Genomic DNA, 18,626 nt, shown 5'->3' with positions numbered 1-18,626 from the left:
GCATCAGTTGGTCCCAATCCACCTGGAGTAAAGGAGAATGAAGAACACCAAAGACACAAGGAAAGTATTAGCCCAAGAGACAGAAACGGCCACATAAACCAGAGACTTCATCAGCCTGAGGCCAGAAGAACTAGATGGTACCAGGCTACCACCAATGACAGCCCTGACAGGGAACACAAAAGAGAGTCCCTGACGGAGCAGGAGAAAAGCAGGGTGCAGAACTCAAATTCTAGTAAAAAGAGCAGACTTAATGGTCTGACTGAGACTGGAGGAACCCCAGAAAGCATGGCCCCTGGACTCTCTGTCAACCCAGAACTAAAACCATTCCCAAGGCCAACTCTTCAGACAAAGATTAGACTGGACTATGGGACATAAAACGATACTCGTGAAGAATGTGCTTCTTAGCTCAAGTAGATACATGAGACTAAATGGGCAGCTCCTGTCCAGAGGTGAGATGAGAAGGCGGAGAGGGTCAGGAGCTGGTTGAATGGACATGGGAAATCAGGGGTGGAAAGGGGTGTGCTGTCACAGTACAGGGAGAGCAGCTAGGGTCACATAACAATGTATGTATAAATTTTTGTATGAGAGACTAACTTGAATTGTAAACTTTCACTTAAAGTACAATAAAATAAAAATAATTAAAAAAAAGAAGGAAGGTGACTTGTCCTGAGTGACACTGTAAACTAGTGGAAGAATCAATACGAACACTCAAACTCTTAGCTTCCAATTTTAACTGGTATCCTCTGATGCCTCCCTAATTTGCTATCCCAAATCCCGGATTTGCTATCAGGCAGCCAACAGCCAAAACTGTGCTCATTGAGGACTGACATTTTCCAGGTTATTGCTGTCCCTTGGGTAGGCAGGATATAATATTTCTCACAAGCTCTCAATCACTATTTAAAGAAACTTCCTCATTCTTTACCTCACTTTTGTCTTGGTTTCTGAGACAGACAGCAAGCGTGAAGCTAGACCAGCACCGTTCAATGACACTTTCTGTGATGCTGGATATGTTCCATAATCTGCACTGTTCAATATAGTAGTCACTCGACACATGGGGCTACTGAGTGCTTGAAATGCAGCTATTGAGACTGAGGAGCTAAATTTTTTAGTTTGTTTACTTTTAACTAATTTAAATTTACAGCAAAATGCTAGAAAATTATAACTTCAGTAATGTTACTGAGTATGATCCACTTATGGTTCTTATATCCCTTTATATCCTGTTGAACTGAGAAAGTCACTTATGGTAGAATCCCTCCAGTAAAAAGGACTCCAGTTCTTTTTATCCAGGGTCAAGAACTTCTGATTCCTAAAGACCTTTAGTAAAATCTCTTGAATCTAATCACTAAAGGAAATTGGTACTAGACTACTACTAGACTGAGATAATCTTAAGAAATGGCGGGGGGGAGGTATTGGCATTCTATTATTAAGCCTACAGTTTTTTTTGCTCCAATATTATTATAATGTTTTTGAAATGGTTTCCTTTCTTTTTTTCATTGCTTTTCTCTATTAGTAATAATTGTGTCTACAAATTCAGGTGACTTAAAAGCTCCTCCAAAATGGAATTTTTTCCTCCTCTCTTGAATGGGGATTACTTAGTACTGTTAATCCATAAAGACCATGATTTCTATTTTGGCTAAACTGATAAGTTGTTCCAATGGAAACTGGCCATTAAGGGTCTGCCAGCTTCTTTAAGGTCAATTCTGACATCTGGCCATATCGGCAAGCCAGACAGCAAGGCTTCTCTTCAAAAACCAAAACCAAACGAACAGGTATTCAATTTATCTGAAAGATCTATTAACTTACTTATATAAAAAAGGATGAAGAAAAGTACAGTCCTTTTCTTCATTCTATTCAGGACTGAGAATTAACCCCTCATTCTAACCCTTTCTTCAAGGCTCTATTCAAATTCATCTTTCTCTAAGAAGACTTTATCCCTCCATTAAGAAATAATTTCTTCTTCTTCCGAATACCTACAGCAGTACTTCTCAAACTTTAATGGGCACATGAATCAGCTGGGTATGTTGTTCAAATGCAGATTCTAAGTCAGTAGGTCTGGATGAGGCCTTTTCAAAGATGCCTAGGCCTGGAACCACACTTTTGAGTGGAAGGGATCTATAATACACTTCTGTCAATACTTTACGATCCCATTGGTGGCATAAATGGTTTGCGTTCAACTACTAACCTAAAGGTTGGTGGCAGTTTTAATCTACCCAGCGGCACCGCAGAAGAAAGCTCAGGCTTCTTCTCTAAGATTACAGTCATTGAAAACCCTACAGGGTACAGTTCTACTCTGAAATACATGGGGTCACCATGAGTTGGAAACAACACGATGACAATGGTTCGTTGTTGTTTTTTTTTTTAAATCAATACCTTAGGGTATGTACAGAGCCCTGGTGGCGCAGTGGTTAAGAGCTCCGCTGCTAACCAAAATGTTGGCAGTTCATATCCACCAGCTGCTCCTTGGAAACCCTATGGGGCAGTTCTCTCTGTCCTATAGGGTCACTATGAGTTGGAATCGACTCAATGGCAACGGTTTTTGGATTTTTCTTGGGGGGGGGTTGTTTTTTGTTTGTTTGTTTTAGGCTATGTATCACTTTCCTCTTGGTATTCTAATTATTATATATACATCTTCTACCACCAACCGAACTATAAATTTCTTGGACTCATGATATGCATCTCAATTATTTTTTTCTCTTCCATAGCAGACAGCAAACAGATACTCAAATGGCTGGAAAGATGAAAATACCAATGATATAGACTGAGCTCCTACAGTTTGGGCCATAGACAGTTCGTCTCTATGGAATCAAATGTAGACTAAAGATCAATAAATGCTGTGAAAAGTCAAACTGTTTTTAATTACTTCCTTGGTTAGATGAAACAGAGCATACCAATGGTCAATAGCAGAAAAGCTGTGACCTAAATATGCTTATTCCTTAAATAGTACATCTAAAGGTTGAACTACCATAAATCTATTACAAATCATGGCCTATAGTTAAGAAAAGGTTTTCAATGACTGTGGCACTGTGGCAATTAGCCATTATCTCCATGACTTTAAAAGTTTTAACTAATCAGATATATTACTAAATTCAGATGGACAATAAACTGTATTCCAGTGCCTCTCAACCCTGGCTGCATCTTAGAATCAACCCAGATAAAGAGTTAAACACTGTGCGTGTGTGTAGCATATAAAAACAGAAGACCAACAATCATGTAGAAAAATAGGCCAGAAAATAGGCCAGAGACAGGAAGACAGTCTACAGAAAAAGAAATGTAAATGTCCTTTAAACACAAAAGAGAAGCTCAACTGCACCCATATAAAAAGATGCAAATTAAAACACACTGAAATACCATTCCTCACTAATCAGATTGATAAACACTCAATCTTTTGACATTATACTATGTTAACAAGGCTATAGGGAAACTTACATTGTTAGTGAGATTACAAAAAAACACATCTCTATAAGAATTTGGCAGGATCTAGCAACAACTACAAAGTTACATATGCGTTTCCATTTGCCCACCAATTTCACTTACAGGAATTTATCTCAAAGATACACCAGCAAAAACAGGGAAAGATGTATAGCTCCTAACAGAATCCCACCCAGCAGCTCAACTGGACAAAGACCTATCTGCTTTCTTTCAGGACAAAGATCTGTGATCTAGTTTCATTAAGATTACAGCCAAAAAAAATCCTATGGGGCAGTTCTACTATGTCACATGGGTCACTATGAGTCTAAATCAACTAACGACAACAACATTCTTTGCGGAGAGGAGTCCATGGGTAGTAGAAGTGGTACAAACAGCCCAGTGTTATTCCGGCTGCACCAGCAAGTTCAAGTTCACCCAGAAGTGCCACAGAAAAAAGGCCTGGCAATCTACTTCCAAAAAATCAGCCACTGAAAACCTGATGGAGTACAGTTCTACTCTGACAGACATGGGATCTCCATAAGTCAGAACTGAGTAGATGGAAACTTTTCTTTAAAAATTCTTTGTAACAGCAGAAGAATGAAAACACAATAGTGGATTGGTTGAATAAACTATGTATGATACATCTACCTAAAGAAGTAATAAGCAGTTTAAAAAGAAGTAAGGAATATTTCTATCCTGATCTCTAGGATAAACGTTTAAGTTTTTTAAAAAAGGTAAATAAAAAGGGTTAGCAAATGGGGACCAAAAACTCATTGCCATTGATTGGATTCCAACTCACAGCAACCGTATAGGACAGAGTAGAACTGCTCCATAGGGTTTCCATGGAGTGGCTGGTGGATTCAAACTGTCGACCTTTTGGTTAGCAGCTGAGTTCTTAACCACTATGCCACTAGGGCTCCTAAGTTTTTAAAAAAGGTAAATAAAAAGGTTTAGCAAAGGGGGAGGGAGATATAAATATACACAAACATAAATATATATAACTTCCTTATATTTAAAAAAAAAAAAAAAAAAAGGCAGGAAAGACCATAAATTTGGGAGGGAGACTAGAAAGAGACAGATATAGAAGCCAGGCTTCTCTAATTATAATTAACTTTATAGATTTTGCTTTAGAAGCAGTAAAATTTACATAATTATCACACAAAAAATTCTAAAAACATAAACAAAACATATAGACCTAACTATGTAACTGAGTTGGTGATTAAAAAAACATAAATTTAACAACAAATTTATAGGAAACACAAGGGACAGAGAAACATATTAAACCACACCACAAAGATGCAATCAGTAACATCCAGAATGTGGGAAACTACCAGAAAGATGGTTCAGTTTCCTTAACAAATAAATTACAAGAAAAAAAAATTAGAAGGAGAGTAAACCTATAGATCAAAAAAGATTTATAACAGACATATGAACCAATGTATGGACCTTATATGGCTCATGCTTTGAACATTCAATCAGTTAAAAAAGAAAGAAATTGAAACAATCAGGGAAATCCAAATACTGACTAGGTATTTGAAGATGCGATAATCGCATTCTGGTTTTTGTTTTGTTTTTAATCCTTATCTTTTAGAGGAACACACTAAGGTGGGGGGTGGGGCAACCATCTGGGGAATTTTTTTTAAAAACCAATGTCTGTGTCCCACAGATACAACTGGTCTGGAATGTGCCCAAATTATCTTTTTATTAAAACTACCCCCAGATGCCCTACTGTGTAGCCAGGTTTTGTGAACCACTGATTTGGGGCAAGACGTATCAACAGAATAAATAATTCACCTAGTTACCGATAAAACCACATGCCTCAGAAAATACTCTTCTTGAAGACTGGAATCTATATTTATTATTGCCATTAATGGCTACAACTGTTATCTCTGAATTCTACTTCATTCATTTTTTGGTAGAGATTTTAATCAAATAAATGTGTATCTACTGGCTCTCTAATTTACTTAACTTTCTATTTAAGTGAACTTTTCCTGGTTTCCTGTAAATACTAAACAAACTAGAAGCAACAATGGTGAAAGCCTCAAGTGTCCAGACACAGGGCAATTAGGGCTAGTAACAACTTATAATTTGTAAATATATAATTATCAATAGATAAACAAAAAAAAATCTTCAATAAAGCAACTGAAGGGAAGTGCTACAAATCTCTGAACCACAGAAGAGGTTACTTAGGATGTATAAGTCAACTTCATTCCAGTTTAGCCTTATTTCTCTTATCTCACCTTTTCAAGTCTTGCACACAATCAATGCTAGAAGAACAACGCTAAGAAATAATTTAAGGAGGAAATGGTCAATTTCAATATTGAATAAACCCACCTCAGAAAGACAAGCAGAAAAGGACTAATTAGTAATGAGTAACAGATTACTCAACTAGAGAGATAAATGACATTTGCCCTTAACTTACTCTATGAGCTGCCACGTAATGACTGTAGCACAGTGAAATGAAAACATGATACCATGATACATCTGGCCAGGTGATTTGCTCTGATTCACGAAGCTGTCCTTAGAAGTATACAATTGGAAAGCAATTTCCCAATCCAGATATTATATAAACCAAACCTACTGCCATCGAGTCGATTCCAACTCATAGTGATCCTACAGGACAGAGCAGAACTGCCCCCAAAGGATTTCCAAGGCTGTAAAACTTTACAGAAGCAGACTGCCACATCTTTCTCCCATGGAACAGATAGTGGGTTTGAACCGTCGACTTTCTGGTTAGCAGCCAAGTGCTTTAACCACTGTGTCATCAGGGCTCCTTATATATTATATACAGCTTTAGCAGAGAACCATCATGGTCTCCAATATTCCAATCATCCACAATTACGGAAGCATAGATTATATAAAGTTCAGAACTAAAGTTTATAATCACACATCTATTGGATCAACCCAAACCATACCAGAAATAATACATTCAGTAGATTTTAAAAAATAAAAGGGGATGGAGGAGTTTCTTATAACAAGCCTGCAATAAAAGAACTCATTCTATAAAATTCTGACTTTAAAAAAAATACATGAGAGCCCAGGAAAAAAGTTACCACTTTGCACTTGTGTTTAGTTACCCATCCCAGAAAGGCTTTTTAGGCATAGAGTGCTTAGAGCTCAGGAAGAAGACAGCCATTTGCCTCCAGAAGTTTAGGAGTGTATGTTTCTATAGTTGTTATCTTATGAACTTGCCAAAATCTGAAGAGGTCCAGTTCTTTGGGGCTGAGTTTGCCTGGAAAAAAAAATGTAGGAAGAGAACATGTGGCTTTTTAGAGCAAGCCATTTAAGTAAAGATTACCTCAGCTAGGTGGGAACTTGGGTATTCTATGGCTGTATGTGAGCAGGGATAAACTTATAGTCTGAGAGGGAAAGCTGGAGGCAACAGGAAGATAGTACTTTGAGGAATGTAAAGGATACATCATTAGATAGGTGGAATACTGAGTAAGCAGGTTCCAGTAGAAAGACAGAATTACCAGTTATGTAAGCAACTCAAAGTGGCAATTATACAAGATAGATGTTTCATAGATATTTCCTAACTAGCACGATTATTAAAACTACCTCAGTAAACATTGTGTTCAAACTGAATCTAGCTTGACTTGTAATTCTGGATTATCAAACCTTTTCTGGGGCTTTATTTTCTAGCCCATTAATCTTTACAGGTATTCACTAAAGCGTCTTTTAAGTTTCTACTCCTCTACATTTGCTAGAAAGATAAATAAAATACACAAAATGTTAACTGGATAGTAAAATTACTAGAAACTTTTGTCTTCTTTATATTTATTAGAATTTGGAAGTTTTCTATGAAAAGCATCAGTTAATTCAAAATAAAGCCTTTCTCCTTCTTAAATTTAGCTCCACAACCAAACACCATTCCAGGAAAGTGTATCTGATGTAGTTTTTCTATTCAATATTTCAAATTTTCTTTCCAATGTCTTAATATTTTAGGTTGCTTTTTGGTAACCTAAAAGTGATTTCTGGCAGATAACTCATAATCCAGGCTATTATAAGGAAAAAGGTAGTATCTAGTTTCCTTAAGGAGAGAGGCCACACGTTCTAGTGGTCTCTAATAATAATATTGTGCTGTTAGGTGTCATTGAGTCAATTCCAGCTCATGGCGACCCTATGTGTGCAGAGTAGAATTGCTCCATAGGGTTTTCAAGGCTGTGACATTTCAAAAGCAGATTGCCAGGCCTGCCTTCCAAGGTACCTCTGGGTGGGTTTGAACTGCCACCCTTTCAGCTAGCAGTCAAGAAGTGCTTAACTGTGCCACCCAGGGACTCCATCTAATATTATTCAAATACTTCTAGAAGGAAAAAAGAACCAACTATATATACGTATATATATATATAATTAAATCACCGAGAAACAGTAGGCAACTGTTAAAATATTTTCCTCCAAACAGAATTTCAAATTCTCATTAAACCTTGAATCGAAACTATCTCCTGGTGTTATCTTTGAATCAAATAGTTTAGCCTAATTACAAAAGAATATCTGCATTAAGCATTATACTATTTTAAAGAATTATCTCTATGTGATCAAAGTGACAACAGCAACTCGAAAGGGTAATGAGAAACTCAGAGGAGCAGTGAGTTTGTGCTAATTATGGTGAAATAGTCTGGAAGGGTTGTTGACAAAGGTGGCACAACTTGAAGAATGAAACCAACATCACTGAATTGTACATGTAAAAATTGTTAAGTGGTTATGTTTATTGTATTTTCACCAAAAATAAAAAATATATATTTTCTTCCACACAGAAGTTATTCACTGCTATACATTTATAAAAAGTAGCAATAAGACATTCTATCATTTAATATTATCATGGTTACATACAACTTTTAGTCCCCAAAAGCTTTCGACACCCGTTTAGTTTTTTATAATGCTTTTCTCTGAAAAGATCCAAGTGCTATATGCAGCTTTTGAATATGGCTTGCAAGGCACTTTAAAGAAAAAAAAGGGGGAGGGGGACAAATCATATTTGAAACACAAATAATTAAAAATTTAAAGCGTTTGGCAGAATAAGCACTGCAAGTCAAGAGACCTGTCTCTAGTCCCAGTTCTGCCAGTAAACAGCTATACGACTGACTTCCTGGGAGTCACTCAACTATGTTTCCTAAATTCTAAAGAAAGTGACTGTAACTTAATAATCAGTAATGTTCATCTTAAATTTGACTCTGTAAAAAGCTATAGCAATCAAAGTGTTTTCGAATACTGTATTCTAATAAAAGCCCCATGAAACGATGTCATTTTGCCATATGAGGCTAGTCCTCCACTTTTGTCTCAATCGCTTAGGTTGTCTGGATCGCTTAGGTTGCACACTTAAGATGTACTTTGGAGGAAGATGGACTGAGGAAAGACTAAAAACGGGATGGAAGTGGGCATGTGAGGGAATTAGGAAATGAGTGCATCTGTATGCAGAAGACCTAGTCATTCTTCAATCAGAAACTCTGCTTACTGACAAGAAACTTACTTCAGTAAGACGGGGTAGGGTAAACTAGATTTGAGGGAAGCGTTAAGCTGAGGTTGTCAGGTAGTCACACCCTCCACCCTTCAAACCCTTCTTTCCCTAGTGGACACCAAACCAGTCTCCAGTTCCGGGTTCCCAACCAATCGAATCAAGCCACAACAGAGGGCTCCGCCAACCTGGGCACCGTTTCAGGGCTCTGGAGTGAGATTCACACGATCCCAGCACCTGTCGACTTCACACCCTTCCCAAAGAGAGAGGGTCGGTGAGAACAGTAGGTCTATCCCCCGTCCTTTCGACTATCAAGCCACTATGCAGTCCAAGAACTCCCACACTGAAACAACCCTCGGACTCCCGAGGGTAGGGGAAGCCCCTCCGCCATGGCCGTCCCATAGATTCCTCCCCAAGAGCTAATTCTCCTGTCTGCAGGTCCCAACCCCCGGTCGTGGCTTCTCAGGCCTCGAGAACCCCGAGCCGGAAAGCGCACAGATGGATGCCAAGAATCGAGGCAGCGAGAGAGGGTGCACTCCTCGCTACCAGAGGAAACGATAAGACAGCCGCAGTAGGGGTGGCAGTGTTCCCCCTTGGTGAGGGCGGGAGGCCGTCTGTGCGTCTTTCGAAGGGTCTGTCATTCCCTCACTCACTCACCAGGAGCAGCAGGGAGCATCTGAGGTCGGGAACGGGTAGGAAGACGGCAGGTTTCATGGCAGCGTTGGGGGTCCGCGACCGGGTTAGGTGTTGGTGGCTGTGGCTGGGTTGGGTTGGGTTGGGCTGGGAAAGGACTGAGCTCCAGAAGCCGGCGGCTACGGAGGATTTTTCCAGCAGCGGCACCTCGTCCTCTCGACCCGGAGTTCCAGCGGCGAACACCTGGGACAACTTCCAGCGAGGCCCCTCATACCCTCACTTCCGGGTCCTGCCCACCTCGGAGCACACCGGGAAATGTAGTCTTGCTCCACTCTCAGCGGGTAGATAATTAGACATCTAGAACTCCCTTTCCCGGCAGGCTCACGGGCAAAGTCCGCCAAGGCCTCTGTGCGCGGGGCCTTGTGGGATAGAAAGGGCTGGGGCGGGGGGGGGAAGGGGTGTACCCCTGTGTTACAGAAAATGGGAACTACAATTCCCAGAAGGCTGCACGGTTGAGAGCCTCTGGAGGCCTTCTGAGGGGCTCAGCGGGATCCAGCGTGCTGGGATCTGTCCCAAGCGGGTGTAGTTGCCCTGGCCTGGCGGGAGGGGCGGCCCGGTGGGGGGTTCTTGCCTCCCGGAGCCGCCCCGGGACGTCAGTCCTGGAGGAGGCGAGGGTGAGTAGGAGTGGGTCTGGCTGGGGAGGCTCTGGTCGGTCTGCACCATCCCGGCCTCTGCCGCAGACTCGCGGCCCTCCTGGCCTAGGTTGTAGCCTGATCCTCCATCTCTGGCCTCCTTGCCTGCTGCCTCTTCTTTCTGCGCTAATTCCTGCCATAGAAAGCCGGGGCCACCTTTTAAGGCCTCCGTGGAATGAGTCCCTAATTACCTCTGTGGGCTCGTGTAAGGAGCAGATACTGTAAGGGATGGGAACGCAGGCTGTAAACTGAAAAAGTGCGAGAGTTGATTGTTAACTTATGCATGGATCACTCCTACAGAGAATTACCAAATTCCTCGTGTAGCAGAGAAGGATCTTAACTGTCTTGTCCCAGGGTAGCTCTCCAGCCTCAACGGCAAACACCCAGGCGCACGTGCCCCAAGTGGTAGGCACACCGTTATTACCAAGTAGTCTGGAGGCACTTTGCGTTTTTTGTCTTTTTCTCTACTCCCTGCTTCCTTCGCTCAAGCTTTCCTGCTGCTGTCTCAAATGTCACCATCTCTGAGAACTTTCCGACCAACCAATCCTTTAGCCCTAATCAGAATTACTCTTTCTTTGAGTTTGACTCCAGCTGCACTAGTTTTGTACAGGTAAAATTATTAGAGCATTTATTACACTGGCTTGTTTTATAATTCGTGATTATACCGTTGCATTTTATAGCACTTTATAATTAACAAAGTGGTTTCATTTTCTCCTATAAAAATGATTTACAAAAAACATATGAGCTAAAAATATATATATATTGAACTATAATGACCCTAGAGAATGCTTTTCTCAGGTTGACAAAACTAGTTAGTGGCAGAGCCAAGATGCTTACTTAGGTCTCCTGACTCTTAGTCCAGGGCTCTTAAGGCTTCTACTCATCCCTCTGACAGAGCCCAAGCAGAGTTGAAATGGGGAATGAAAAAGAGCAGGGAAGGGATGAACTCATTAGTCCAAGAAATTAAAGTTTGGTCGTGCTCACCCTCTGGACTTAGCACTCAGCCTATGACCTTTCATTCAGCAAACATTTGCTGAACACTACTTATATACCTGTTACTGTGCTGTGCTGAGAATTATAAGGTTAAAAAGATATATATTGTGAGATAAATATATACGTATATAAAATTTTAGTATGTTTTTCAAAGGGTATAAAGAGTTTTTTTTGTGATTCTGATATGCTTAAAACCCTGGTCACTTAGAATCGAAAATGACAGTTTTTAGAGTTCAGTGTCTATCACATAGTTGGCACGCAACTTGTTAAATGAATGAGCATGGTCACCCTCTTCATTTTTTATATTTTACAGAAACCTGCTGAGCTGATGTAGCCTCAGGGCACACTGCTTGTTATTAACAGAACCAGGCCTAGAATTCAACTACAATTACTCTACCATGTTTCACCTCTGCCCCTGTTTTGTAGCTTCTTTCAAGTGACTTTAATATAATCCTGCATATAATAGTGATTCTTCTGACTATCTGGGACATGACAGAAGGATCTGACACCACCCCCTTTCTCCATATTTTCTGCCAATGTGTTAACACAAGTTGTCAGCAAAATAAAGACATGAAGAGCTGACCTTTACCGTAATTAAGGAAATACCTTTTCTCTAAGACAGAACGTGAACCAATAATCTTTGTCAATGACAACACAACTGCTGGCTCATCAGCTGTGATGGATTTATCCTACAAAACTCTCCCGGATCCCTAGCAGTCACTGAGATTGGAGTGACAGGCTTTTTGGTGAATCCCTCATGGCGGCAATTAACTGGAGCTGACTGAAAGCTGCTCTCTTTAGATAAGTATGTATGCTCCAGTTTGCCAGGGTCCCTATGACTCCCTATGTTTTTTATACTTATACCTCCCTTGCCCTTATAGGCATTCACGTTTAGAACTTGTGATATAGCGTCTTGAGTTTGGGAAGGTTGTATAAGATTATTAGTGCAACTGCCACTTTCTCCTCCCCCATCACATGCTTGAATTCTTCCTGCTGAGTTTGTGACGTAATCTCGCCTCTGCTTAAACACACTCATGACAGGGAACTCACTATTATGCAGCTATTGCATTTCTAGAAGATTCTAACAAACCATATTAGACCACCAGTCAGAACAAAATTTTCCTTAATGAAACATGGTTAATCCTACTGATGCAATGTTCCAAGTAGGGTCCTAAAGTCAAGATTTCAAGCTAGATGGATTTCCGTGATGGACACAAGGAGAGAACAAATACAAATTCTACCCTTCATGGGCAGGAGAGAAAGAACTAGGTAATTTTTAGTTTAGCACTTAAATCTAGGTAATTCTGACTTGACAAGTAAACATCATGCCCTTTCTATGCCTTGGTCATCACCTTTATTATCAATATCAATTGTAATGCTTAGTATTCCATGGAATCAGATTGCTTGTATTAGAAATCACTGCGGCTGTTGAGCCCTGTGTCCAATGTTAAATGTTGGATGTATTTTCTCAGTCCTTGGAAAGGGTCTTAGAAGCATCTAACCCTCTCATTTTACACATGAGTCACTGGTATAAAAGTTTACCTAATTTGCACATTATGTTGATTCTAGCACTAGGACTGTAGATTTTTTTAATCCTACTGAACTATTTCCAGGAAACCATATTTGTAACATACCCTCTTGATATCAGTATTAAGATTTGACAAGCCAGGTTTCAAAAAATATCTCCTGTGTATACTCATTGTTTGAATCATCATTTCAGGTTGCGCCAGTTTTTGAAAAGAGTATGAACAGGTCAGAGAACTTGTTGTTTACTGGTTCTTCATTAGCATCACAAGTTCATGCTGCTGCTGTTAATGGAGATAAGGGTGCTCTTCACAGGCTCATCATAGGTAAGCATCTTAATTTTAATTTACAGTGTACTTACACATTGTGATAGAAATGTGTTTATATTTTGTTCAAAGACTTGGACAAGAAAGAAATCAAGTTCTGAAATTTAAAAATATGAGTTAGGATTAGGTGAGAAGTAATTGAGAAATAGCTATGTATTTTGCATTGAATCTGGATATACTAAGAGAATTAATTTATCGCTGTAATAATAGAGATCTAGAATGAGACAGTGGATATTGAGTTGTAGAAACAGAATTGTTTTCCAGGAAACCTAATTTAATCCCTAATAAAATAATGAAATCAATATAATAAAAATTAATACCTAGATGTTTTTCTTTCATAACATTATCTTCAAGGAAGATCAAAGAGCCTTAAAATTTTAGGTGTTCTGTAGTTTTAATTGAGTCATTGGGTGGCACAAATGGTTAAATGCATGACTGCTAATCAGAAGGTTGGGTGTTTGAGTCCATCCAGAGGTACTTCTGAAGAAAGGCTTAACAATATACTCCTGGAAAAAAAGTCAGCCATTCACAACCCTATGGAGCACGGTTCTACTCTGACACACACAAGGTCACCATGAGTCGGAATCAACTCGATGGCAACAGGTTTGGTTTTGGGTTTCTTTTTTTTTTTATAGTTTTAGTTATGAAATATATTAAACATATAAAAAGGTATAGGAAATAAAAATTTACATTTATAAGTCAAATATTCCTGCATTCCTGGACCTATTTCTAGGTTCTCTATTCTCTTTCATTGAGCTAATTGTCTACTATGCCAAGATGTCTAGATTACTAAAAATTTATAATATATACTAACATCTATTAGGGCAGGTCGTCTTGCCTCATTTGTCCTCCTAGGAGTGTCTTGGCTATGTGTGGCCCTTTGCATTTCTATATATAGATATATAACCAAAAAACCCGTTGCCATCAAGTCGATTCTGACTCATGGCGACCCTATAGGACAGAGTAGAACTACCCCATAGGGTTTCCAAGGAGCGACTGGTGGATTCAGACTGCCAACCTTTTGGTTAGCAGCTAAACGCTTAACCACTGCACCACCAGGGCGCTCTCTCTCTCTCTCTCTCTCTCTCTCTCTCTCTCTCTCTATATATATATATATATATATATAAGTTTTATTGAAGTATTATATACTTAAAGTAAAATATACAAATATTAAGTATGTAAATTGATGAATTTTTACATGTATATACACTCGTGAATAAAGATATAGAACAAGATCTAGATATAGATCATTCTCAACACTCCAGAAAATTTCCTCATACACCTTCACTGTGAGAATTCCTTCCCTATCCCCAACACCTTGTGTTAATTCTCAGTTTATTGCCTCTCAGCTCTGAGTGCACCCTTCAGTATATGTTCTGGGATAAACAATAGAATTCCTTTAAGTATTTCTTCTTTAAAGTGAACATGGTTTTAAGCTTTCTCAGAATAGGGTGCTAGAGGGACATCACAGGAAGAAGAGGCTGTCCTACAGGTTTCCAGTGCAGGTTGGAGTGAGTGATGCGGTTGTGAGGATAGCTGGTAGAGCACTACCCCAGCCTTGAGCACAGAATACAGTCTGTCAGTGACTTTGCAGCCCATACCTGGTGATACCTTATTGCAGCTTTTCTACATGAGGAATCGGAGCACCACATAGCCTGCTTACTCTGAAGGCCTGCACATGTTGGCTCCCAGGTTCCCACTGCATGCCCAGCCACCAGTTGCTGATCACTTGCTCCTCCACCTGTATCTGGAGAATGGCCTAATGCCTTCCCAGAAACTCCAGACCAGCTCCACACTGGCCAAACCAGCAAACTTTTCTGCTACCTGGTGGGCTGAACCATACCTTCTCCAGTGAGGTCTGAACACCTTCCATGTTTGTCCTTTTGTGTGCACTCTCCCTCAGCCCTATAGTACCGTATAGAATTTTTTTATATCCTATGGCTATTCTTTATCATAGTTAGTAATTTCTTATATTAAATATTTCCTGCTTAACCTACTGTGTAGTTTCTATTGGACTCAGAGTGCTAAACACACACACACACACACACACACACACACACACACACACAGAGACGTGTACACATGGGTGCATGCACACCCACACAGATACCGTCTGTTTTGACTTCCGTCATCAGAAGTTAGTTTTATCTGTTCTTGATCTCCATATAAATAGAATCATGTAACATAATTGCCATTTGTATCAGGCTTACATCTTTGAAATTGATCACTGTTGTTTTGTGTGTATCTTTTTTTTTTTGCTATGTAGTACGTCAGTGTATGCATATACCACAACTTATTTATCCATTTTCTGTTGATGTACAGTAGGATTGTTTATAATTTTTGCCATTATAAATAAAGCTGCTATCAACTTTCTTGTACATATTTTCTGGTGGACATATGTACTCATTTCTCTTGATTAATATGCCTAAATGTGTATGTGTAAATAAACTTAATTTTAGAATAGTTTTAGATTTACAGAAAAATTATGAAGAAACGGCATGGGGCAGTGTCTGACCTCCTCTTAACTTCGCAAGGGAGGAGAATCAAGATCAACAGCCCAAGTCTGATTCCTATGAGGTGGAGGTCAGACACGTCTCCTCTCTCCACCATCTTTACCAGTTCTGACCGTCCTTCCCACGGCACTTTCTATTTCTCTGCTGGGTTCAATAATTCATTGCAATGGCCACACAGAACTCACAGTCAATACTCACAATTATGGGGTTTATTAAGGAAGTAACAGGTTACAGTTCAGGTTGAGGAATGCTCAGGATGATAGTTCTTCCATCAGGACAGCCTCTTCCCAGTGGTGTTCACAAGCAGGCCTCTCCCTGACCTTTGGCCTCTGCCCTGCTCAGGAAAGTATTACAAAGCTCTTTTAGCTCTGCCAGTAAGTTCCCAGAGGCACCCTACTTTGCCAGGAAGCCACAGCCCGAAGGCGCTCAGCTCTAGCTCCATGGGTCAGCAAACCTAGCTTCACCCTGGTGCCTGGAGGCACCCTACTCTTCCAGCAAGCCTCTTACCCAAAGGCACTCAGCTTTCTTGCTCCGTTGGCCGGGAAGCCCACCACAACTTCTCCTACCATTCTTTCCTGCCGGTTTCTCCTGCTACTGTTTCTCTGCCACTGCTTCTTGGTGTCTTCAGTATTAAGGCTCTCTCTCTCTCTTTCTCTTTGTCTCTCTCTCTCTCTCTCTCTCTCTAGTCTCCTGGTCCCAGGAGCTTCTCAGAGCAGGGACCCAGATCCAAAGGATGTGCTTCATTCTTGGCTTTTCTTCCTTGGTGGTGGTGAGATCCTCTCCTTCCCACCTCTGGGATGGCTCATTTCAAGCCCAGCAGGATGGCAAAACTGACCAATCCCTTTGGTGGGCCACAATTACCCTATTTGTACACTTCTACCCAAACACTTGGTTGAGAGTTACAAGACCATGGTGAGAAGGGCCACTCAAAAATGATCTATTGTACACAATAGTACAGAGTACCCATATGCCCTACATCCAGTTTTCCTGATTTTTAACAGCTTACATTAGTATGGTACATTTGTCACAACTAATGAGCTGATATTAAGACATTATTATTAACTAAAGCAGATATTTTATTCATGTCTCTTTACTTGGTAGGTTCAAACTGCCGACCTCTTTGTTAGCAGCTGAGCACTTAACCACTGGGCTACCAGGGCTCCTTTCCTTAGTTTTTACCTAATATCTTTTGTCTGTTCCAGTATCCTATCCAGAATAGCACATTACATTTAGTCATCATGTCTCGTTAGGTTCCTATAGACGGTGACAGTTTCTCATACTTTTCTTGTTTTTGATCACCTTGACAGTTTTGAGGTATATTTTTAACTTTAGGAAATACTGCCAAAAGTTTTACCGAAGCGATTTTACCTATTCATACTCCTATCACTACTGTAGAAGAACTCCAGTTGCTTCACATTCTTACGGGCACTGGTATCATTGGTCGTTTTATTTTGAGCCATTCTGGATACCTATATCTTACTGTGGTATCTTACTGTGGCTTTAACTTGTATTTCCCTGATAAGCATTAGGATATCTTCTTTTTTTGTGAAATACCTATTTGAATCTTTTGCTAGTTTTAAAAATTGGATTGTCTTCTTCTTATTAATTTTAGGGTATGTATTCATATATATTCTGAATAGAAGTCCCTTCCTAATTACATGTATTATGACTATCTTCTCTCAGTCTGTGAGTTCCTTTTTCACTCTTTAATGGTATATTTTGGTTAACAGTTCTTAAACTTAATGAAGAATAGTTGTTTTGGTTATAACAATATAATATAATATGTATTTATGTATCATATATACATGTATATATGTATATGTGTAAGCGTATATATTTTATATTTAAGGAGACTTGGTGGCACAACAATTAAGCGCTCAGCTGCCAACCAGAAGGTTGGCAGTTCAAACCTACGCAGCAACTGCATGGCAGAAAGACCTGGTGCTCTGCTCCTGTAAAAATTACAGCCTAGAAAACCCTATGGGGTGATTCTACCGTGTCACGTGGGGTCGCTATGAGTTGAAAATTGACTCAACGGCACCTAACAATGACAACATTATTGTGGCACAGTGGTTAAGAGCTCGACTGCTAACCAAAAGGTTGCCAGTTTGAATCCACCAGCCACTCTTTGGAAACCCTATGGGGTAATTCTACTCTTGTCCTGTAGGGTAGCTGTGAGGCAAAATTGACTCGACAGCAATGTGTGTATATGTGTGTGTGTGTGTGTGTGTGTGTGTGTGTGTGTGTGTGTGTGTGTATAGACATATACATGTATAAAAGTGGTTGTTTTCTATAACTATATATAGTTTATAACAATTTAATAATTTTAATAAAGAACAACTTATTTTTTCTTTTATGATTTGTGCTTTTTGTGTCCTATTGAAGAAATCTTTGCCTATCATAAGGTCATGAAAGTATTCTGTTTACTCCTAGAAACTTTAATTTTTTATCTTTCACTTTTAATTTTTCCATATGATGTGAAGTATGGGTCAAGGTTAATTTATTTCATATAGATACCCAGTTGATTCAGAATCATTTATTGAAAAGACCGCTGTGTCTTTCATTGAATTTCAGTGGTGCTTTGTTGTAAATCAAGTAAGCATATATTCATGTGTCTGTTAATGGAATCTTTATTTTATTCCATTTATTTATATATCTTTCCTTTTGCCAGTACCATAGTGGGACCAGAACTCCTATGCAAAGATTTTTGATTGATTATTCATTTTCTTTAATGATTATAAGTGTATTCAGGATTTCTGTTTCTTCTTGTGTCAATTTTGATAAGTTATATATTTGTACGATTAAATGATTCATAATAGCTTCTGTGCATCATCTGTAGACATGTCTCTGTTAATATTTTTTTATAATGTTTACTTGGTCTTTTTTCTTGATTCGTCTCACTTTTGGCTTTTTTAAAAGTCTCTCTATTTTATGTTTGCTTTCTGTTTTATTATGCTCCAATTTAAAATTTCTACTAATTGCTTTGGATTTGTTTTGCCATTTTTTTTTTTTTAACTTCCAGAGATGGATGATTAGGATATTAATTTCAGGCTTCTTTTCTAATGTCAGTATTTAAAGATGTAAA

General features: G+C 39.4%; 2 protein-coding genes across 5 annotated transcripts in view; one reads left to right on the top strand and one right to left on the bottom strand.

The window, feature by feature from the left end:
- Window positions 1–9,771, bottom strand: part of ERP44 (endoplasmic reticulum protein 44) — an 85,171-nt gene extending 75,400 nt beyond the window's left edge. The window contains exon 1 of the mRNA XM_004372227.3: window positions 9,518–9,771. Coding sequence (XP_004372284.1) covers window positions 9,518–9,574 — 57 coding nt within the window. The 5' untranslated portion in view covers window positions 9,575–9,771. The remainder of the gene's footprint in view (window positions 1–9,517) is intronic.
- Window positions 9,772–9,983: 212 nt separating this feature from the next.
- Window positions 9,984–18,626, top strand: part of INVS (inversin) — a 156,689-nt gene continuing 148,046 nt past the window's right edge. For 2 of the 4 annotated variants that reach the window (XM_023727460.1, XM_023727458.1), the window contains exons 1-2: window positions 10,003–10,167; window positions 12,899–13,028. In XM_023727460.1, the coding sequence (XP_023583228.1) occupies window positions 12,923–13,028 (106 nt within the window). In that variant the 5' untranslated portion in view covers window positions 10,003–10,167; window positions 12,899–12,922. Of the gene's footprint in view, window positions 10,168–11,549; window positions 11,984–12,898; window positions 13,029–18,626 lie in introns of those variants that run through there. The other 2 variants (XM_004372226.1, XM_023727459.1) reach the window with 2 other exon arrangements.

This window comes from Trichechus manatus, unplaced genomic scaffold (genome assembly GCF_000243295.1).
Source record: "Trichechus manatus latirostris isolate Lorelei unplaced genomic scaffold, TriManLat1.0 scaffold00016, whole genome shotgun sequence".
NCBI classification, from domain to species: domain Eukaryota; kingdom Metazoa; phylum Chordata; class Mammalia; order Sirenia; family Trichechidae; genus Trichechus; species Trichechus manatus.
The sequence above is the reverse complement of the archived record's forward strand: the minus strand, read 5'-3'. Positions and strand labels throughout refer to the sequence as shown.